Raw genomic sequence first — 18,502 nt, 5'->3', positions numbered from 1 at the left:
TCCATCCTACCCCACCCCTCTGGGTTGTCACAGAGCACAGGATTGAGCTCCCTGCATCAGGCAGCAAATTCCCACTGGTTATCTGTTTTATATAGGGTAATGTATATATTACAGGAGTACGTCAAGGCTGTATATTGTCACCCTGCTTATTTAACTTATATGCAGAGTACATCATGAGAAACGCTGGGCTGGAAGAAGCACAAGCTGAAATCAAGATTGCTGGGAAAAATATCAGTAACCTCAGTAACCTCAGATGACACCACCGTTATGGCAGAAAGTGAAGAGGAACTAAAAAGCCTCTTGATGAAAGTGAAAGAGGAGAGTGAAAAAGTTGGCTTAAAGCTCAATATTCAGAAAACTAAGATCATGGCATCTGGTCCCATCAGCTCATGGGAAATAGATGGGGAGCCAGTGGAAGCAGTGTCAGACTTTATTTTGGGGGGCTCCAAAATCACTGCAGATGGTGATTGCAGCCATGAAATTAAAAGACGCTTACTCCTCGGAAGAAACGTTATGACCAACCTAGATAGCATATTAAAAAGCAGAGACATTACTTTACCAACAAAGGTCCACCCGGTCAAGGCTATGGCTTTTCCAGTGGTCATGTATGGAGGTGAGAGTTGGACTGTGAAGAAAGCTGAGCGCCGAAAAATTGATGCTTTTGAACTGTGGTGTTGGAGAAGACTCTTGAGAGTCCCTTGGACTGCAATGAGATCCAACCAGTCCATCCTGAAGGAGATAAGTCCTGGGTGTTCATTGGAAGGACTGATGCTGAAGCTGAGACTCCAATATTTTGGCCACCTCATGCGAAGAGTTGACTCATTGGAAAAGACCCTGAAGCTGGGAGGGATTGGGGGCAGGAGGAGAAGGGGACGACAGAGGATGAGATGGCTGGATGGCATCACCGACTCGATGGGCATGAGTTTGAGTAATCTCTGGGAGTTGGTGATGGACAGGGAGGCCTGGCGTGCTGCGATTCATGGGGTTGCAAAGAGTAGGACACGACTGAGCGACTGAACTGAACTGAATATATATTTCAATGCTTCTTTCTCACTTCATCCCACCCTCCCTTCCCCCTACCGTGTCCACGAGTCTGTTCTCTATGTCTGCGTCTCTACTGCTGTCCTGCAAAAGATTCATCAGTACCATTTTTCTAGGTTCCATCTATATGTGCTAATATGTGATATTTGTTTTTCTCTTTCTGACTTAACTTCACTCTGTATAACATGCTCTAGGTGGATGAACCTAGGGCATACTCCTTTGTCCAGCTCTCCAAACGCTACTCAACAAGCAATCTTTTCATGAAGATACATTAAGCTGTGACAGTGGTAGCTTTATGTGCAAACACTTCAAACACGAAGTGAGTGGCATCTCAACTCTGAGATTCCTAATCACCATTGCTCCTCAGCTCTCTATGCCAGACCAACACTAGTCAGTGAAGAGTGGTTCTCTGAGCCCAAATGTATCTGATTTAGAGAGGTCTGGCATGAACGTTTCAGCTTGACCATGTCAAAATGGTATGATTATCTTGAGGTGAGGCCTCAGGGAAAAAGAGGCACCAAATTATCAATTTAACCCATGGTCATAATCACCTCCTTTCCCACTTAGGTAGTTTCCATGTCTATTCAACTTTTTCTCCTTTAAACGAAAAAAAAAGAACCTTTAGTTCATCTTTGGTTGTAAAGCACATGGAAAATGCTCAATTCAATTTCAGTTCTGCAGTTATCAGCCAACGTTTTGTTAATGATTTCTGTCTACCCCAGCAGGGTCTTCCTGTCAACAGATAATTTAATTTACTAAAAATTGAATTAACAAGGTACATGATCTCAGGTGAGTGAAACAATAAATTTGGATTTTTTTCAGCTCTAGCTCCTGAAAAGCCAAGCAAAACCATCTAAGATAAACTGGAGGCATAGTCTGGCTCACTCAGTCTTAGAAGAAAAGGTGGAGAAGGGGACTTCCAGTGCTTCAGCTCTTAATAGGTCAATGTATTAAGGCTGTAGATCAGCTAGAAATTAGGATCAGAAATCCCAACTAGGAATAGAGGTACATTTACCTGGAGCATGCCCTTGCTTATATGTCTGGGAGCCGAGTTAGCCAACAGGAAGGGGCAGAGAGATAGATAAGAATCTTAACTCCAACACATCAGCAACAGGTAACAATATGTAATAGAATATTTGTTACCTACTGTGATGGCTTTAAAGCATGTCTTCAAATTCTTTGACACTTCTCATTGAGGGGTGGGGGTCTATATCCCCTTTCTTGAATCTGGGTCAATCTTAGTGACTTGCTTTTAACCAACAGAATGTATCAGAAGTGACACGGCATAACTTGCAAGACTAATTCATGAAAGGCTTATGCCTAATTCACTTGGGGTACTCACCCCAGAGCCCTGAGATGCCATACAAGATGACCAATGACTCAGGGGTGGCCATGTCCCAAGAAAACCCAGGCCATAGGGAGGGTCTACATTGTTGGTGTTCTGGTGTTCAGTTCCAGCTGAAGTTCCAGCCAACAACCAGCATGTGAGTGTAGACTCCTCCAGCCACAGGCCCCCCTAGCTCAGGCTCTACAGACAAGCCATCTTCATTTCCCAGTCTATACTCCTTACCCATGGCATCTGTGAGCATAATAAAATGTCACCCCATACCACAAGGTTTGGGGGTGGTTTGTTACACACCTAGAGTAATCAGAACACCAACCCTATAGAGTCACTGAAAACTTGGTTAAACCATACACTGGACAAACACTAATGTTTATGTGGAGGTCTGCTGAAAGCTGGGTGATTGCCTCTGTTAGCAGAGAAGCTGTGTGGTGTATGAACATGAGCTATAGAGTTAAACCTCTTGTCTCCTAAGCATTTATTCCACATCTAATAAACAAATAATAATTCCTATTTTGCAGAGTCTATATGTGGTTTAGAGTTGATGTGTCTACAACACGCGGCACAGTGCCTAGCAAAGAACTAGAATCAATTAAATAGTTAAAAAATAGCAATGCCCTATTTTCTGATTTTATATTCCTTATCATTTCACTTAGATTGAATCTTTATGCTCTTGTGAGTGATCTGATTTTATAAAGTTGACTCATCATATACAGCTCAGTTGGACAGACAAATCTGTAAGAATATTTCGGTTAAATGGTAAATATAGTTAGAAAATGAGAGTGCCACATAAAAACAAATACTGGGTTATTTGTTCTAGCTAAATACTAGCACCTTTAGCTAGAAATAGCATGTCCTACAAGCTGACTGCCATAAGACTGAATAAGCGATAATCATCAAAATGACTGAGAATTAAGAAAGAAAATTAATTCCCAAAGGTAATCACTATAGATCTCATTAGTTCAAGAATAACCTACCTTAGGACTTTAATTAAAAGTAATATTTATCCCAGATAAATGAGTGCTGGCAGGTTTCTGCAGGATCCATAATCTTGGTTATGCTGAATCTTCTTATATTAAGGCAGACATCATTAATCTCATTTGCGATGCCCTCCAGTCTGACAGCTCTTATAGCACTGGGGCTATTTCTTACAGCAGCCTTTTTATCTTCACAAAAGAGTTATAACTCATGCAGATACCAAGTGTAAAAAGGTCTAGGCAATTAGAGACATCACTCTGAGATCTACACTGGCATTTTATCATGTCAGAAGGCTTCTCATAATGAGTTTGTTCTTAAATGGAGGCCAATATCTCAACACTACCATCAAATTAATGGTGGTTATGTTATTATTTTATTTATCCCTATCATTCTTTGTTCCAGAGAAGCATCAAGTATTTTATAATTCAAAGGATATGACCAGATAAAAGAGAAATTATAACAAGTCAGTGAAGAAACTAGGGCCAAGGAGAGAATGAAAGTAGAGACAGCAGGAAGTTCGAAGGAATGAGGTTAATATCGTAAATGCATGCTGTAAAGTTCTGCAGAATTACACACCTGCAAACTTGTCAGCTGATTGTTGGCATATATTCCCAATCTTGGGCTCCTCCTGTGGCTCAGCGGTAAAGAATCTACCTGCAATGCAAGAGCCGCAGAAGACAGGTTTAACCCCTGGGTTGGGAAGATCCCCTGGAGGAGGAAATGGCAACCCACTCCAGAATTCTTGTCTAGAGAATCCCATAGACAAAAGAGCCTGGTGGGCTATAGTCCATGGGGTCACAAACCATCGGACACGACTAAAGCAACTTGGCATTTCCAGTCTTATGTCGTGATTAATCCTGAGAATTTTTCTATCTATTCTGATTATTTTTGTACAAGTTACTAATAATGCATGCACTGGGTTGAAGAGCATCCCCCCAAAATTCATGTCCGCCTGGAACCTGTGAGCATGACCTAATTTGGAATTAGGGTCCTTGCAGTTGTAATCAAGTCACACCGGATCAGGATGGGCCCCAAATCCAGTGCCTGGCATCCTTATAAGAAAAGGGGAATTTGGATTCAGAAACACACGGAGAGCAGGCGATGTGATGACTGAGGCAGAGACGAGAGAGATGGGGACAAGCCAAGGAGTGGCAAGAATTCTTCCCCAGAGCCTTCCAAGCCAGCATGGCCCTACCGACAGCTTGCCTGCCATCCTCCAGAACTGCGAGAACTAAACGCCTGTTGTTTCAGCACCTAGTTTGCAGCATAAGCTCTAAGAAACTAATACAACCCTTAAACGCTTTTTTTCCTAAGAACCTAGAGTACATGCCCAGTAGGAATATAAGGATTTGAAGGGGAGAAAATGAAGAAAACAAATTAAATTCCAAATATGTTGTCTGTTAAGCTTTTTTGTTTAAAACCTATGGCTCTCCTATACATGCTGGGCAGTGACAAGTAACAAATATGTGAACAATGTCAAGAGGGAAAAAACTCATGGAGGCATCCAGTCGCATTTAGCTTAACAGATTGTTTTCCTATGGGTAAATAGGCTTTTGATATTTTATTGCATACATTATGAGAGTCTGATTTTTCCACAGTCTTGAGCAAGACTGCTGTCCCACTCTGCACAGAGGAGACTGGCTCTTTCCTTACCTCCCATTGAGCGAGGGGCTTGCCGAGAGCTGGAGTCAAAACCCACAAGTTCTTCAGTTTGAAAAACTGGAATGTGAACTTTTTAGAGAACAGGCAAGATGATTTCAGATCTACTTTAAGACACAGAACTAGAAAGGTAATGTAATACCCCAAACTGATAATCAACTTGTGCTAAGCTTTTGCAAACCAGATGAAAACATTAGTTTATAATCTAAATACCTTGCAGAAATGAAACTACTGCTTCATGGTATCAATATTTTAAGATTTGGACAGCCAGTAATGTGGTGACTGGCGTCCACTCACAAAGGCCTTTGTCTGGGAGTCGGGGCGCTTCTCAGTTCTCACAGGACGGGCCTCGCTCTCAGTGTGGTCTTGAGCTACATTCAGAGGCCAGTGTACGCAGATGCTGCCAGGCTCAAGTACCCTTTCCTGCCATGACAGCTCACTTTCACAGTAACTAGATCACAGGCTTGGGCCAGATTCAGCCCACAGGCTTGTTTTGTTTGCCTTCTAAGGTATCTTGTTTTTAATGAGTTGCTCACTTTAAAAAAATTGGAAGATTTCATATGAAATCCCATACTGCCAGTGGACGTGAATTTCTGCAGGGCAATCCGGTCTGCTAGGGACAAATCCATTCAGTGCCCCTCATGCAGGCCCCTCGAGGAGCCCATGGCCATTCAGCACAGATGCCCAGCAAGACTTGCCGGGTCCCACTTTGCACTATGTGACCTTGAGTACGTGATTTCTCTTCACTGACCCTTTGCTTCCTCTTATGTAAAATGGGTGTAATAATAGCACCTATCTCATTAGACTGTTTGAAAAATTAAGAGAGGTAAAACCTGTAAAGCACTTAAAGTGCCTGGTACACAGTGGAAGCTCCATACATGTTGTTATTCTTTTCACTGTCTTACCTATTTCACTTTTCCCACTTTGATTACTCACCTGGCCCTATTGGTCTTGTGTTTCCGACGTGGGCTCTAGGTAAAGCCCCATCCTCAGTTGGATGTAGAGACAGCTAGTCTCTTGTGTGCTAGACAGTGGGAGTTACAGCCAGTGCATGGAATAATAGCCCAGGTTCTAAAGCCAGACAGCCTGATGTCCAGTCCCATCTCTACTGCTTCTTAGCAATATGCTCTTGCACAAATTATAATATTTAATTTTCTAAAGCCTGTGTCTACTTAATTCTATAAAACAGTAAAAGAACTGCTGCGAATTAATGTGCCTAGCACATAGTAGGTTTTAGCTTTTATTATTAAGAACATTCAGCAGATCACAGCATTCTGCCCACCAGCAAACCCAGGCCTGGCCCACCTCAGTTTCTCTCATCAGGGTCCAGGGGCTTCCAGGTCTGAGGGAGACATGAATTAGGAAGAAACCAGGTATAGCTTGGAGCTACTTATTATTAACTCCTTGTCACCCTTTTATCATGTTATCCCCAAATATTTATCCCAGGTAACATTAAAACTTGCATGGCTTTGAGATTAAAAACACTTCCTCTAAGATGGAAGCAAATTTTTTCCTACCATTTCAAATAGTAAAAGCATCTAAGCATATGACAAAGATGAAGGCATTCAAGTTTTTAAAGTTTTCCAAAATAATTCCCTCAAGCCCTGACAGTCTTCTCATATGATTGCCTTCACAGTGGGACATCCACCCACAGCTTGAATTCTCTCCAAATCTTATCAGAAGTTTAAAAATAACTTTTGAAATAATGCTTTAGACAGTCACATTAAAAAGTTCCTGAGAACAGATGACCTCAACAGTATTTCTTAAAGAATGCTACCTACTATTCAACTTGTTTTAGGCTTCATGATTCTAAAATTTTTCTTTTTTTAAAAAAAGCAGCAAAGTGTTTCTTCTATTCTAGACACAAAAGAAATAGACAGTTGCAAACATCAAAGAGTTGACTCAATAGAAAAGCCCTCCTTATGAAATTATCATCTGTAGAAAGTTTTCCAAATTTTAATGAAAATAAAGATTTAAAAAGAACTGACTGTTAAATTGATTTTAAAAATTAATCAAGTTCTGGGAATTCCCTGTAAGTCCAACAGTTAGGACTTGGCACTTTCACTGCTAGGGCCCAAGGTTCAATCCCTGGTTGAGGAACTAAGATCCCATTAGCTGTTCAGAAACCAGAAAATTTAAAAAATTAATCAAGTCATGTATAAGAAGGTAATGGCAGCGTTAGTCTTAAACATAAAAAAAAAAAAAAAACTTTTTCAGCAGTAAATGGGTAAATTACTTATGGTAAATTCCTACAATAAAATACTACACAGCAATGAAAAAGAATAAACCACTGTTATATGCAACAATACAAGTGAATTTTTCAAACATGTTAAGCAAAAGAAGCAAATCTCAGAATGCTAGTTACGTTTGAGAGAGATGATCTGGTAGGGAACATGATATTTTTAAAACGCTTTGTATCTTCAGCTGGGTGGTGTTTACATAAGAGTTATTCATATGTAAAATCTTATTGAACTGTACATTTAAGCTTATTGGACTTTACCATATTTATACCTCAATTAAAAAGTAAATTAAAAGAAACTGTTAGTCTTTGGTTGTGGATTTTTGAAACTACATGAGGCTCCATTATAGACTCTGTGAAAGTTTGTCACAGAAAAAAAAGTTATTGTAACATATTTATATTTTACATTGTCACTCAGATTCTTTGGAGTAATAACCTTTGTTTTATTCATTAAATAGCACTTTTGTTATTGTTTGTTTTTCAGGAAAATTCAAAAATCTTTTGATATACTTAAACCAAACAACCTATATCAGTGTTCAGACAGCCCTAGGAGCTTCACATGTATGCCATTTCACAACACCAAGTTCTTTTTTCATTATGTGAACTGCCTAGGGGTGTAGTGAGTAGAAAATGACCTTGAAGTGGTCTGATCTGGATCAAAATCCCTATTCTACCAGTCACCAGCAAGAGGACCTGGCAAATCACTCCATCTCCCTGAATCCATCTCTTCTACAAAATGGAGGTGGTGCCTCCCTTGCACCATTAGTGAGAGTATTGGTTGGGATAAATTTTGTGAAACTTCTGGTAGACAATTTTTAGATGGAAACTGTCACTAAATGGAAGTGAGCCCTTATCTAAGTTTATATTTTAAAAATATAGATGTGCTTAAAAATGTAGACATGCTATATTTTAAAAATGGCACATGCTTCAAAATATCCAAGCCTCAAACATTTACATCTAAGAAATGTGGGAAAGGCCACAACTTGCCTGTATTTAGCAATAGTATAACCTTTGGTTCCGCCCTGACCCTACAGGGAGCCCTCATACCTCCCCAGTGTTTTCTAGCACCTCCATCCTCTCTGTCCTTCTAGAGCAGAACATTCCCCCACTCCTCTCCTACAGACTTCCTTCCTGCCACCTGAATGTTAGGACCCCACCCAGGGACTAATGGGCTTCCCCGGTGATGCTATTGGTAAAGAACCTGCTTGCCAATACAGAAGTAAAAGACCTGGGTTCGATCCCTGGGTCAGGAAGACCCCCTGGAGAAGGAAATGGCAACCCACTCCAGTGTTCTTGCCTGGGGAATCCTATGGACAGAAGAGCCTGGCGGGCTACAGTCCACGGGGTCGCAAAGAGTCGGACACGGCTGAAGGGACTTAGGATGGCACAGCAGGGACTAAAGCCTCTGTTTCTGCTCTCAAGAGCCAACTAAGACAACCTTGGCAAAGGCGTATCTCTTGTAACCAGTACCCCGAAGGTGATATTTTCTCAATATTTTTCCAAATAAAATACGACTCAGTTACAATCTGTGCACAATAAATAGCCAGCCCTGAATGTACGTCTCCACAGAGAAAGTGAGATACAAAGGTAAACACAACTCGGAAAGTGTGCTGCTTGTTCATGGTTTGGTGTGAACAAAACTCCTGGCTGTCACCTCAGTAGCAAGCATGGGAAAGGAGGATTTGACCTGGAAAGGTTTTCTCCGTGAAGTCACATTTGCTCTGTTACTTCACTGGAAGAAGAGCATGTTTCTCAAAGGGAGAAGAGTCCTGTTGGCATTGAGGACAAGACAGTTCTTCACTGTGCAGACTGAGAGGCTTAGTGTCCTGGCTCCATCCAGCGAGGGTATAAAGATGCCTTCAGGGATGCAGCATGGCTGGCAACCAACTCCACCTTGGCACTGCCTTCCTGGGAGAGGGAAGGGTCACCCCTGGTAGATGGGAGCACAGAACATAGATTAAGGTCAGCTACAGAAAAATAAAACTACATTTCTTACTCATGAGTTTGTGAATGAGCCGGGTACATTGACTTCCTATGAGTAGAAATCGGGCTTGGGACAGGGGCTTCCATTACTAAGTGTGTGACTCCTCAGGATGGGACTAGTCATATTGTACACATTGTAGACTTGTAAATTTACTAAGTGATTGTCTCCTTAATGGAAGTATCTTGAGAGAGAGCGATGCCTCTTCGTAATTTGAACAATGATGCCATGTGGACCAGAGGTGGCCCCGCCAGGGATTTTGAAGACCTTGGACCTATGCTTTTATTTTATAGGTCATGTAGCACTATGTATGATTTCCCCATTTCTCATAAAGGCATAATGCAAACCTGTATGAGGGCTGGTAAGACAGCTGGTTGAAAAGAGGATGTACACTAAAAGGAAAATGAATCACACCTTTTAGTAAAATTGGATTTGTGATACAAAATTTGAAAGAAAAAAAAAAACAACAACAAAGATCATGGGGTTAAGACAGATGTCCCCAGTTCACTTCAGTCACTCAGTTGTGTCTGACTCTTTGCGATACCATGAGCTGCAGCACACCAGGCTTCCCTGTCCATCACCAACTCCAGAGCTTGCTCAAACTCATGTCCATCTTACCCCAAATGATCTCAGTTCATGATCCCTTCCTGCCTCAATAATATTTACACTTTCCCCTAGATCTGAAAAAATACTGAGTAGTTGGTTCTGTTTATTACCAACAATTTAAGTATGTATGTCCTGAAAACTCAGTAGCCTTTTAAAAAATAAACTGAAAAAAAAATTATTTTTGTGTCATTCTTAAATAATCATACTGGCAGATGTGTACCTGTTTAGCAAGCTAAACATTTCAAACATTGGGAACAGACTGAGATTTGCCAACATCGCTTGTTTCATTTTTCAGAAGGTATTTCCTTATCATCATGGAAACATCTAAAAACCTAGCTTTCCAATGCTATGACATCCCCTAAAGGAATGTAGCACAATATTGAAAAAAGTATGTGAAATATCTCAAAATAGTAGTTTCACAGTGTCCACAGACATCATTTCAATTTCTGTCAACATTATAAAGTCCCAGAATCTCTGTGCACAATTTAAAGCAAATGAAACCCTAGACACGTTGAAATTAGCTATAGTACAGATGTTTATTATGGCCTAACAGCCATGGTTCTGGAGAACTAGAATTAAGTCTGAAATTACAGCAGTCAAGAGCCTGTTCACTTCTTGGGCACTTGAGATAAAGTCTTCAAAAACATCTTGAAAATTCTGAAGTGCTGTAACAATAGTAACTGCAGAATTAGCTGGTGAAAGAAACATCTGCTGGAGAGTAAGCTTTAAGAAGGCCAGGAGTTTTGATACTCATTGCCTAGAATAGTGCCAAGAATATAGTTGGTTTTTTATAGGTAGTTGATGCATGAACTCTTTATTGCCAAATTCAGACTTAACCTGAAGAAAGTAGGGAAAACCACTGGACCATTCCGGTATGACCTAAATCAAATCCCTTACGATTATACAGCAGAAATGAGAAATAGATTTAAGGGACTAGATCTGATAGACACAGTGCCTGATGAACTATGGACGGAGGTTTGTGATATTGTACAGGAGACAGGGATCAAGACCATCGCCAAGAAAAAGAAATGCAAAAAAGCAAAATGGCTGTCTGAGGAGGCCTTACAAATAGCTCTGAAAAGAAGAAAAGCAAAAAGCAAAGGAGAAAAGGAAAGATATACCCATTTGAATGCAGAGTTCCAAAGAATAGCAAGGAGAGATAAGAAAGCCTTCCTCAATGATCAGTGCAAAGAAACAGAGGAAAACAATAGAATGGGAAAGACTAGAGATCTCTTCAAGAAAATTAGAGATACCAAGGGAACATTTCATGCAAAAATGGGCTCAATAAAGGACAGAAATGGTACGGACCTAACAGAAGCAGAAGATATTAAAAGAGGTGGCAAGAATACACAGAGGAACTGCAAAAAAAATCTTCACAACCCAGATAATCATGATGATGTGATCACTCACCTAGAGCCAGATATCCTGGAATGTGAAGTCAAGTGGGCCTTAGAAAGCATCACTACGAACAAAGCTAGTGGAGGTGATGGAATTCCAGTTGAGCTATTTCAAATCCTGAAAGATGATGCTGTGAAAGTGCTGCACTCAATATTCCAGCAAATTTGGAAAACTCAGCAGTGGCCACAGGACTGGAAAAGGTCAGTTTTCACTCCAATCCCAAAGAAAGGCAATGCCAAAGAATGCTCAAACTACCACACAATTGCACTCATCTCACATGCTAGTAAAGTAATGCTCAAAATTCTCCAAGCCAGGCTTCAACATGAACCGTGAACTACCAGATGTTCAAGCTAGTTTTAGAAAGGGCAGAGGAACCAAAGATCAAATTGCCAACATCCAATGGATCATCAAAAAAGCAAGAGAGTTCCAGAAAAACATCTATTTCTGCTTTATTGACTATGCCAAAGCCTTTGACTGTGTGGATCACAATAAACTGTGGAAAATTCTGAAAGAGATGGGAATAACAGACCACCTGACCTGCCTCTTGAGAAACCTGTATGCAGGTCAGGAAGCAACAGTTAGAACTGGACATGGAACAACAGACTGGTTCCAAATAGGAAAAGGAGTACGTCAAGGCTGTATATTGTCACCCTGCTTATTTAACTTCTATGCAGAGTACATCATGAGAAACACTGGGCTGGATTAAGCACAAACTGGAATCAAGATTGCCAGGAGAAATATCAATAACCTCAGATATGCAGATGACACCATCTTTATGGCAGAAAGTGAAGAAGAACTAAAGAACCTCTTGATGAAAGTAAAAGAGGAGAGTGAAAAAGTTGGCTTAAAGCTCAACATTCAGAAAACTAAGATCATGGCATCCAGTCCCATCACTTTATGGCAAATAGATGGGGAAACAGTGAAAACAGTGACAGACTCTATTTTTCTGGGCTCCAAAATCACTGCAGATGGTGACTGCAGCCATGAAATTAAAAGACACTTACTTCTTGGAAGGAAAGTTATGGCCAACCTAGACAGCATATTAAAAAGCACAGACATTAATTTGCCAACAAAAGTCCGTCTGGTCTAATGGTTTTTCCAGTGGTCATGTATGGATGTGAGAGTTGTACTATAAAGAAAGCTGAGCACCAAAGAATTGATGCTTCTGAACTGTGGTGTTGGAGAAGACTCTTGAGAGTCCCTTGAACTGCAAGGAGATCCAACCAGTCCATCCTAAAGGAAATCAGTCCTGAATATTCATTAGAAGGACTCATGCTAAAGCTGAAACTCCAATACTTTGGCCACTTGATGTGAAGAGCTGACTCATTTGAAAAGACCCTGATGCTGGGAAAGATTGAAGGTGGGAGGAGAAGGGGACGACAGAGGATGAGATGGTTGGATGGCATCACTGACTCAATGGATATGAGTTTGAGTAAACTCCGGGAATTGGTGATGGACAGGGAGGTCTGGCGTGCTGCAGTCCATGGGGTCGCAAAGAGTTAGACATGACTTACTGACTGAAAAACAACAATAACAAAGAGTTTTAAATTCACTGTGTCCTTTTTTCTTTTTATCCCTTAATTCATCAGTTCAGTGCAGTTGCTCAGTCATGTCCAACTCTTTGAGACCCCACGGACTGCAAGCACGCAAGTCCTCCCTGTCCATCACCAATTCCCGGAGTTTACTCAAACTCATATCCATTGAGTCAGTGATGCCATCCAACCATCTCATCCTCTGTCGTCCCCTTCTCCTCCCACCTTCAATCTTTCCCAGCATCAGGGTCTTTTCAAATGAGTCAGCTCTTCACATCAGGTGGCCAAAGTATTGGAATTTCAGCTTCAGCATGAGTCCTTCCAATGAATATTCAGGACTGATTTCCTTTCAGATGGACTGGTTGGATCTCCTTGCAGTTCAAGGGACTCTCAAGAGTCTTCTCCAACACCACAGTTCAAAAGCATCAATTCTTCGGCACTCAGCTTTCTTTACAGTGCAACTCTCACATCCAACATGACTACTGGAAAAACCATAGCTTTGACTAGATGGACCTTTGTTGGCAAATTAATGTCTCTGCTTTTTAATATGTTGTCTAGGTTGGTCATAGCTTTTCTTCCAAGGAGCATGTGTCTTTTAATTTCATGGCTGTAGTCACTGTCTCCAGTGATTTTAGAGCCCAAGAAAATAAAATCTGTCACTGCTTCCATTTTTTCTCCTTCCATTTGCCATAAAGTGATGGGACCAGATGCCATGATCTTAGATTTTTTAATGTTGAGTTTCAAGCCAACTTTTCACTCTACTCTTTCACCCTCATCAAGAGGCTACTTAGTTCCTCTTCACTTTCTGCCCTTAGAGTGGTATCATCTCCATATCCAAGGTTGTTGATATTTCTCCCAGCAATCTTGATTCCAGCTTGTGTTTCATCCAGCTCATCATTTGTCATGATTTACTCTGCATAGTGACAATATACAGCTTGTTGTATTCCTCTCCCAATTTTGAACCAGTTATGTGTTTAATTTCTGGTTCTCACTGTTGCTTCTTGACCTGCGTACAGGTTTCTCGGGAGGCAGATAAGTTGGTCTGGTATTCTGATATCTTTAAGAATTTGCCACAGTTTGTTGTGATCCACACAGATACTTTAGTGTTGTACAGGAGGCAGTGATCAAAACCATCCTCAAGAAAAAGAAATGAAAGAAAGCAAAGTGGTTGTTTGAGGAGACTAAAAATAGCTGAGAAAAGAAGAGAAATGAATGGCAAAGGAGAAAGGGAAAATTTATCCAACTGAATATAGGGTTCCGGAGAACAGAAGGGAGAGATAAGAAAGCCTTCTTAAGTGAACAATGCAAAGAAATAGAGGAAAACAATAGAATGCAAAGGCTAGAGATCTCTTGAAGAAAACTGGAGATATAAAGGGAACATTTCATGCAAGAATGGGCATGAAAAAGGAAATAGTAACGACCTAACAGAAGCAGAAGACATTAAGAAGAGGTGGCAAGAATACACAAAAGAACTATACAAAATAGGTCTTAATGACCCTCATAACCAGATGGTGTGGCCACTCACTTAAAGCCAGACATCCTGGAGTGTGAAGTCAAGTGGGCCTTAGGAAGCATCACTACGAACAAAGTTAGTGAAGGTAATGGAATCCTGGCTTAGCTATTTCAAATCCTAAAAGATGATGCTATTATAGTGCTGTACACTCCATATGTCAGCAAATTTGGAAAACTCAGCTGTGGCCACAGGACTGGAAAAGGTCAGTTTTCATTCCAATCCCAAAGAAGTGCAATGCCAAAGAATGTTCAAACTTCCATACAATTGCACTCATTCTAAACTCTCAGTGTTCTTGAGAGTTATAGGGTTGGCTTGGGTCTCATGTCCTTCACTGTGTTCTTTGAACTTGGTCAGTGACCTTCCAAATGTTAAGTTGTAGTGAGGTTAGAGGTTATATACGTAAAAATGCCTAGTACATGCATGCATGCCAAATCTCTTCAGTCTTACCTTTTTGCTACCCTGTGGAGTCTTGCCTGCCAGGCTCCTCTGTCCATGGGATTCTCCAGGCATGAATACTGGAGCGGGTTCCCATGTCTTCTTCCAGGGGATCTCACCAACCCGGGGATCAAACCCATGTCTCCTCTGTTTCCTGCATTGGCATGCGGTTCTTTACCACTAGTGCCATGCCTACTACATAGAGGGGCTCAATAAATAATTAATTTTTATAGGTAGATATATTAGGGTGATGGCAAGAATATACACTTTGGAGTAGGACTAATTTGGATTTGAGTTGACTAGGCAATCACCAAATCTCTCTGGGTTTTCCATATGTAATATGGAGATAAACATCTCAGTATACGGAGTTGTTATAAGGATTAAGTAAGAAAATGTATGTGAAGCACTGAAGGCAATGCCTGGAACATAAGTACAGACAGGAGCTATTATCCTAATAGGTTATTTTCACTTTACTTGGCCCATCTTATTCCTCTGACCTATGAATGGATTGAGCATTATATACACCAGACACATGCTACCTCGGGGCCTTTGCATCGGCCTGTAATGCTCTTCTCATAGATGTCCACTTCCTTCCAGTGGGTCTGCTCAAACTCACCATCTCAGTGAGATCCACACAGATCTCCTTGTTTAAAACTGCATTCCTCCATTCCCCTTACCCTGCTCAGGCTTTGCTCCTAACACCTGTCACCTTTCAATGTACATACGACCTTCTGTGGTGGTGTTTGTCATTCTGCCCATTCACAAGATATAAACTCCAAGACAACAATTGTCTGTTTTGTTCACCAACACCTCAGTGTCTAGATAAGTGTCTGACTAGGGTAGGCACTCAATAGATATTTGTAAAGTTATATCGATTTTTAATGTATCTCCACTGAATTTTACAATTTTTAGTATGAGTGCATTATTTAGTTTGTTCACATGATTTTGAGCTATAATAACTTGCTTTCATCTGCATCTCTGTGTGGCCCATCACCCACATTCCATGCAAATAGCTCCTACTAGCAAAAAACTCCAGGCACTCTGCCCAGTTCAATTTCTGGCTGTGTGAATTTTGGCAACTTTCTTAGCTTCTCTGTATCTTGGTTGCATTACCTATAAATGTAGATAAAAACAATCACTACTCCGTAAAAATCAAGAGGATTTAATGAGTTAATGTACATGAAGTGCCTACCATAGTACCTGGCACACGTTCAGTACATATGATCTATTGTGATTCTATTTACAAGATAGTCCAGGGCCCTCTCCCCACAGTCCTGCTTTGCAATTCTATTTTCCCCTGCTCCGGCTCCTGCCTGTTACCCACCTGATCTGAAACTGTGAGGTCACTTTAGCATCCGCTCTCCCCTTTCCTCTACTAACATTTTTTTAAGTGTTTGCATGAGGCCCAAACTGCTTTTAGAAGCTCCAGGTAACACCCTAAACTAACTGATGCTTGAAATAAACCTTAAATGTTTCAACCGTGCAATGCTAAGAAAAATTTCCCCATGGGTACAAAAGGGGAAAACGTCCCACAAACTGCTTTATTTGACCTTAATTCAAAACTATTTTAATACTATCATTTATCACCAATAACTTACCCCCTTTCATTTAAGTTTTTTTTTTTAGCCTCATTAACATCCTGGGTTGTATTATTTTAAACAGAAAATAATTTCAGTTCTTCTAAAACAATTGTTTTGCCTTGAAACTAATTAAGAATATCCCTAATACGTATATGCTCTCTGAACTTTATTCTGAGGCTGGAGAAAAAAAATATCCTCTTCCTCGGAAGGGCTATGAGGTCTTAACCTGGGCTGTAAAGGTTGCCCAACCTCACGTCATCAGTCTCAGGATGGGGATAGGGGGTGGGAATCAAAGAACTTGGCTAAAGGTGGGGAGGTAAAAGGTCCAAAGGATTAAATTTCCTGCTCCCAAAATAACCCTGAGTATTCCTGCCACCTCCAAATCAGGCCCTGCACACTTCTTCATGCTGGCCGAGTGCCACTCTGCTGGCCCAGTCCCAGGAGGCCCTGTGCGGCTATGGATAACACTCTATCTCCATGTGACAGCCCTCTGCAGAGGCTGGGTAGCCCACTTAGTTAAGGATCCTTAGTTAAGGATGGACATGCAACATGCATTTCCTCTCTTCTTAGACCCCTAATCATTCTTCTCTTTCTCTAATATTCTTTCTTCTCCTCCACATTTTTATAGGCTCCTGCAACGCCTCAGGACCGTGTTTTCCAGGCTCAACAATGTGAGAACCACTGTCACGATACCACCCCCCTCCCACCACCCCCCAACATATCCACATCTCACCTGCGCTATTTACTTAAATTAGCATATGGTTTCACTTACCTGTTGAAACTTTTAAACTTTCACTTAAAGTTACTGCTTTAAATTTAAGACCACTTTCCTTTCCATAAACAGAAGGCTCATATATAAATATAATTAAAACAAAAATATACACTAATGGAATTTTAGTTGGCTATGGCTGCTTGCTGCAGTCCTACTCTTAGGTTAAGGAATGCTGGAGAAGTGTTGAAGACACACCAGCACCAAAGTGAGACTTGCTCCTTGAAACAGACTGGAAAGAGGATGGAAGAGAGCAACATTCTCATTTTTAAATACCATGTATACGTAAAGCTTAAGCACTTCCCACTTGGGAAACACTGCTTTCAGGTTAGGCTCACAAAAGACAAATTTGTTGAAATCTAACAGGCCTCATCCCATTTCCCTAAAGTACTGAGTCACACTATTTACTAAATGTACTCAAAACCTTTTTGCACATCTTTCCTTATTGTTCACAGCGTTAGGTCAACCTCCACAGTGTGTTTCGGACAGGACTCTGCTGTGGATCACAAAATGAGGCCGGTAAAGGGGTCTTTGGATGCAGTGTAGCCCAAATCTTGACCCATCTCCATTTTCCCGAAAAGAGCATTTTCGAGGCCGAGGGCGATTTACCCAAGGTCACACAGAGGGTAGACTAATTTCTGTGTTCCTGCAGCCCAGAGAACGAGCTATCTTGTCCCACGGGAGGCTTCATGTTGGGTTGCCCGGCTGGCTCTTGGACAAGCCTCTAGCCTGCACCGTGTTGCTCGTGGTTGCCATGGCAGCGGCACGCTGTTGCCCCGCCTCGTCTTGGTGACGTTATGGGATCTGCGCCCAATAGGAAAGCAGCTCCGCGTCAAGCACCGCCTTTCGCGACGGCCAAGGCCTTTGCGGCACGGAGACAAGCGTTGACAGTGCTGGGCAGGCTGGCTCGGGTCGCGGCCGCGGCGAGTTACATCGTTTGCCAATCTGTCCGCGAACGCCGCTGCCCGAGACAGAGCCGGGATGTTCGGGATGCTGAGCAGCAGCTTTGAGGACGATCCCTTCTTCTCGTGAGTGTCGGGGGCGGGAGGCCGCGGTCGCGCAGGAACTCGGAGGTCTTGAGAGGAGCTATTTTAAGGGGAAAGTCAGTTAAAACGCCAAAGAAGGAGAGAGAGAATTCGGGTGACTCCAGGAGACAGTTTGAGGAAGAGTCGGGGGGCGTGAAAGGGAAGGGAGAAGAGGATATAGGGGCGTGTGAGGGAAAGGAGAGGAGGATTTGGAAAGGAAGAGAAATTTGGGGGCTGAGGTGAGGAGAGGTCTAGGCAGGCTTCCCCGCCCAACCGACCCCCGTGCGAGCTGCTCTCAACTCGGCCCGATTTCGGGTACCTGGCGCCCCCTAACCTCTGCCGCTGGCGCTCGGAGTCCCGCCTTCGCCGCTGCAGAGGCTTTGCAGGGGACGGTAACTGCCTCT

General features: G+C 41.8%; 1 protein-coding gene across 4 annotated transcripts in view; it reads left to right on the top strand.

The window, feature by feature from the left end:
* The first annotated feature begins 17,928 nt into the window (after positions 1 to 17,928).
* MLF1 (myeloid leukemia factor 1) overlaps positions 17,929 to 18,502 on the top strand; it is a 29,460-nt gene continuing 28,886 nt past the window's right edge. For 2 of the 4 annotated variants that reach the window (XR_006270413.1, XM_043473901.1), the window contains exon 1: positions 17,932 to 18,101. Coding sequence is in view for 3 of the 4 variants with exons in the window: in XM_043473901.1 (XP_043329836.1) it covers positions 18,055 to 18,101 (47 nt within the window). In the remaining variant the exon portion in view is untranslated. Of the gene's footprint in view, positions 18,102 to 18,502 lie in introns of all 4 variants that reach the window. The other 2 variants (XM_043473903.1, XM_043473902.1) reach the window with 2 other exon arrangements.

Source organism: Cervus canadensis, chromosome 7 (genome assembly GCF_019320065.1).
Source record: "Cervus canadensis isolate Bull #8, Minnesota chromosome 7, ASM1932006v1, whole genome shotgun sequence".
Taxonomy (NCBI): domain Eukaryota; kingdom Metazoa; phylum Chordata; class Mammalia; order Artiodactyla; family Cervidae; genus Cervus; species Cervus canadensis.
This window is presented reverse-complemented; position numbering and strand designations above follow the sequence as displayed.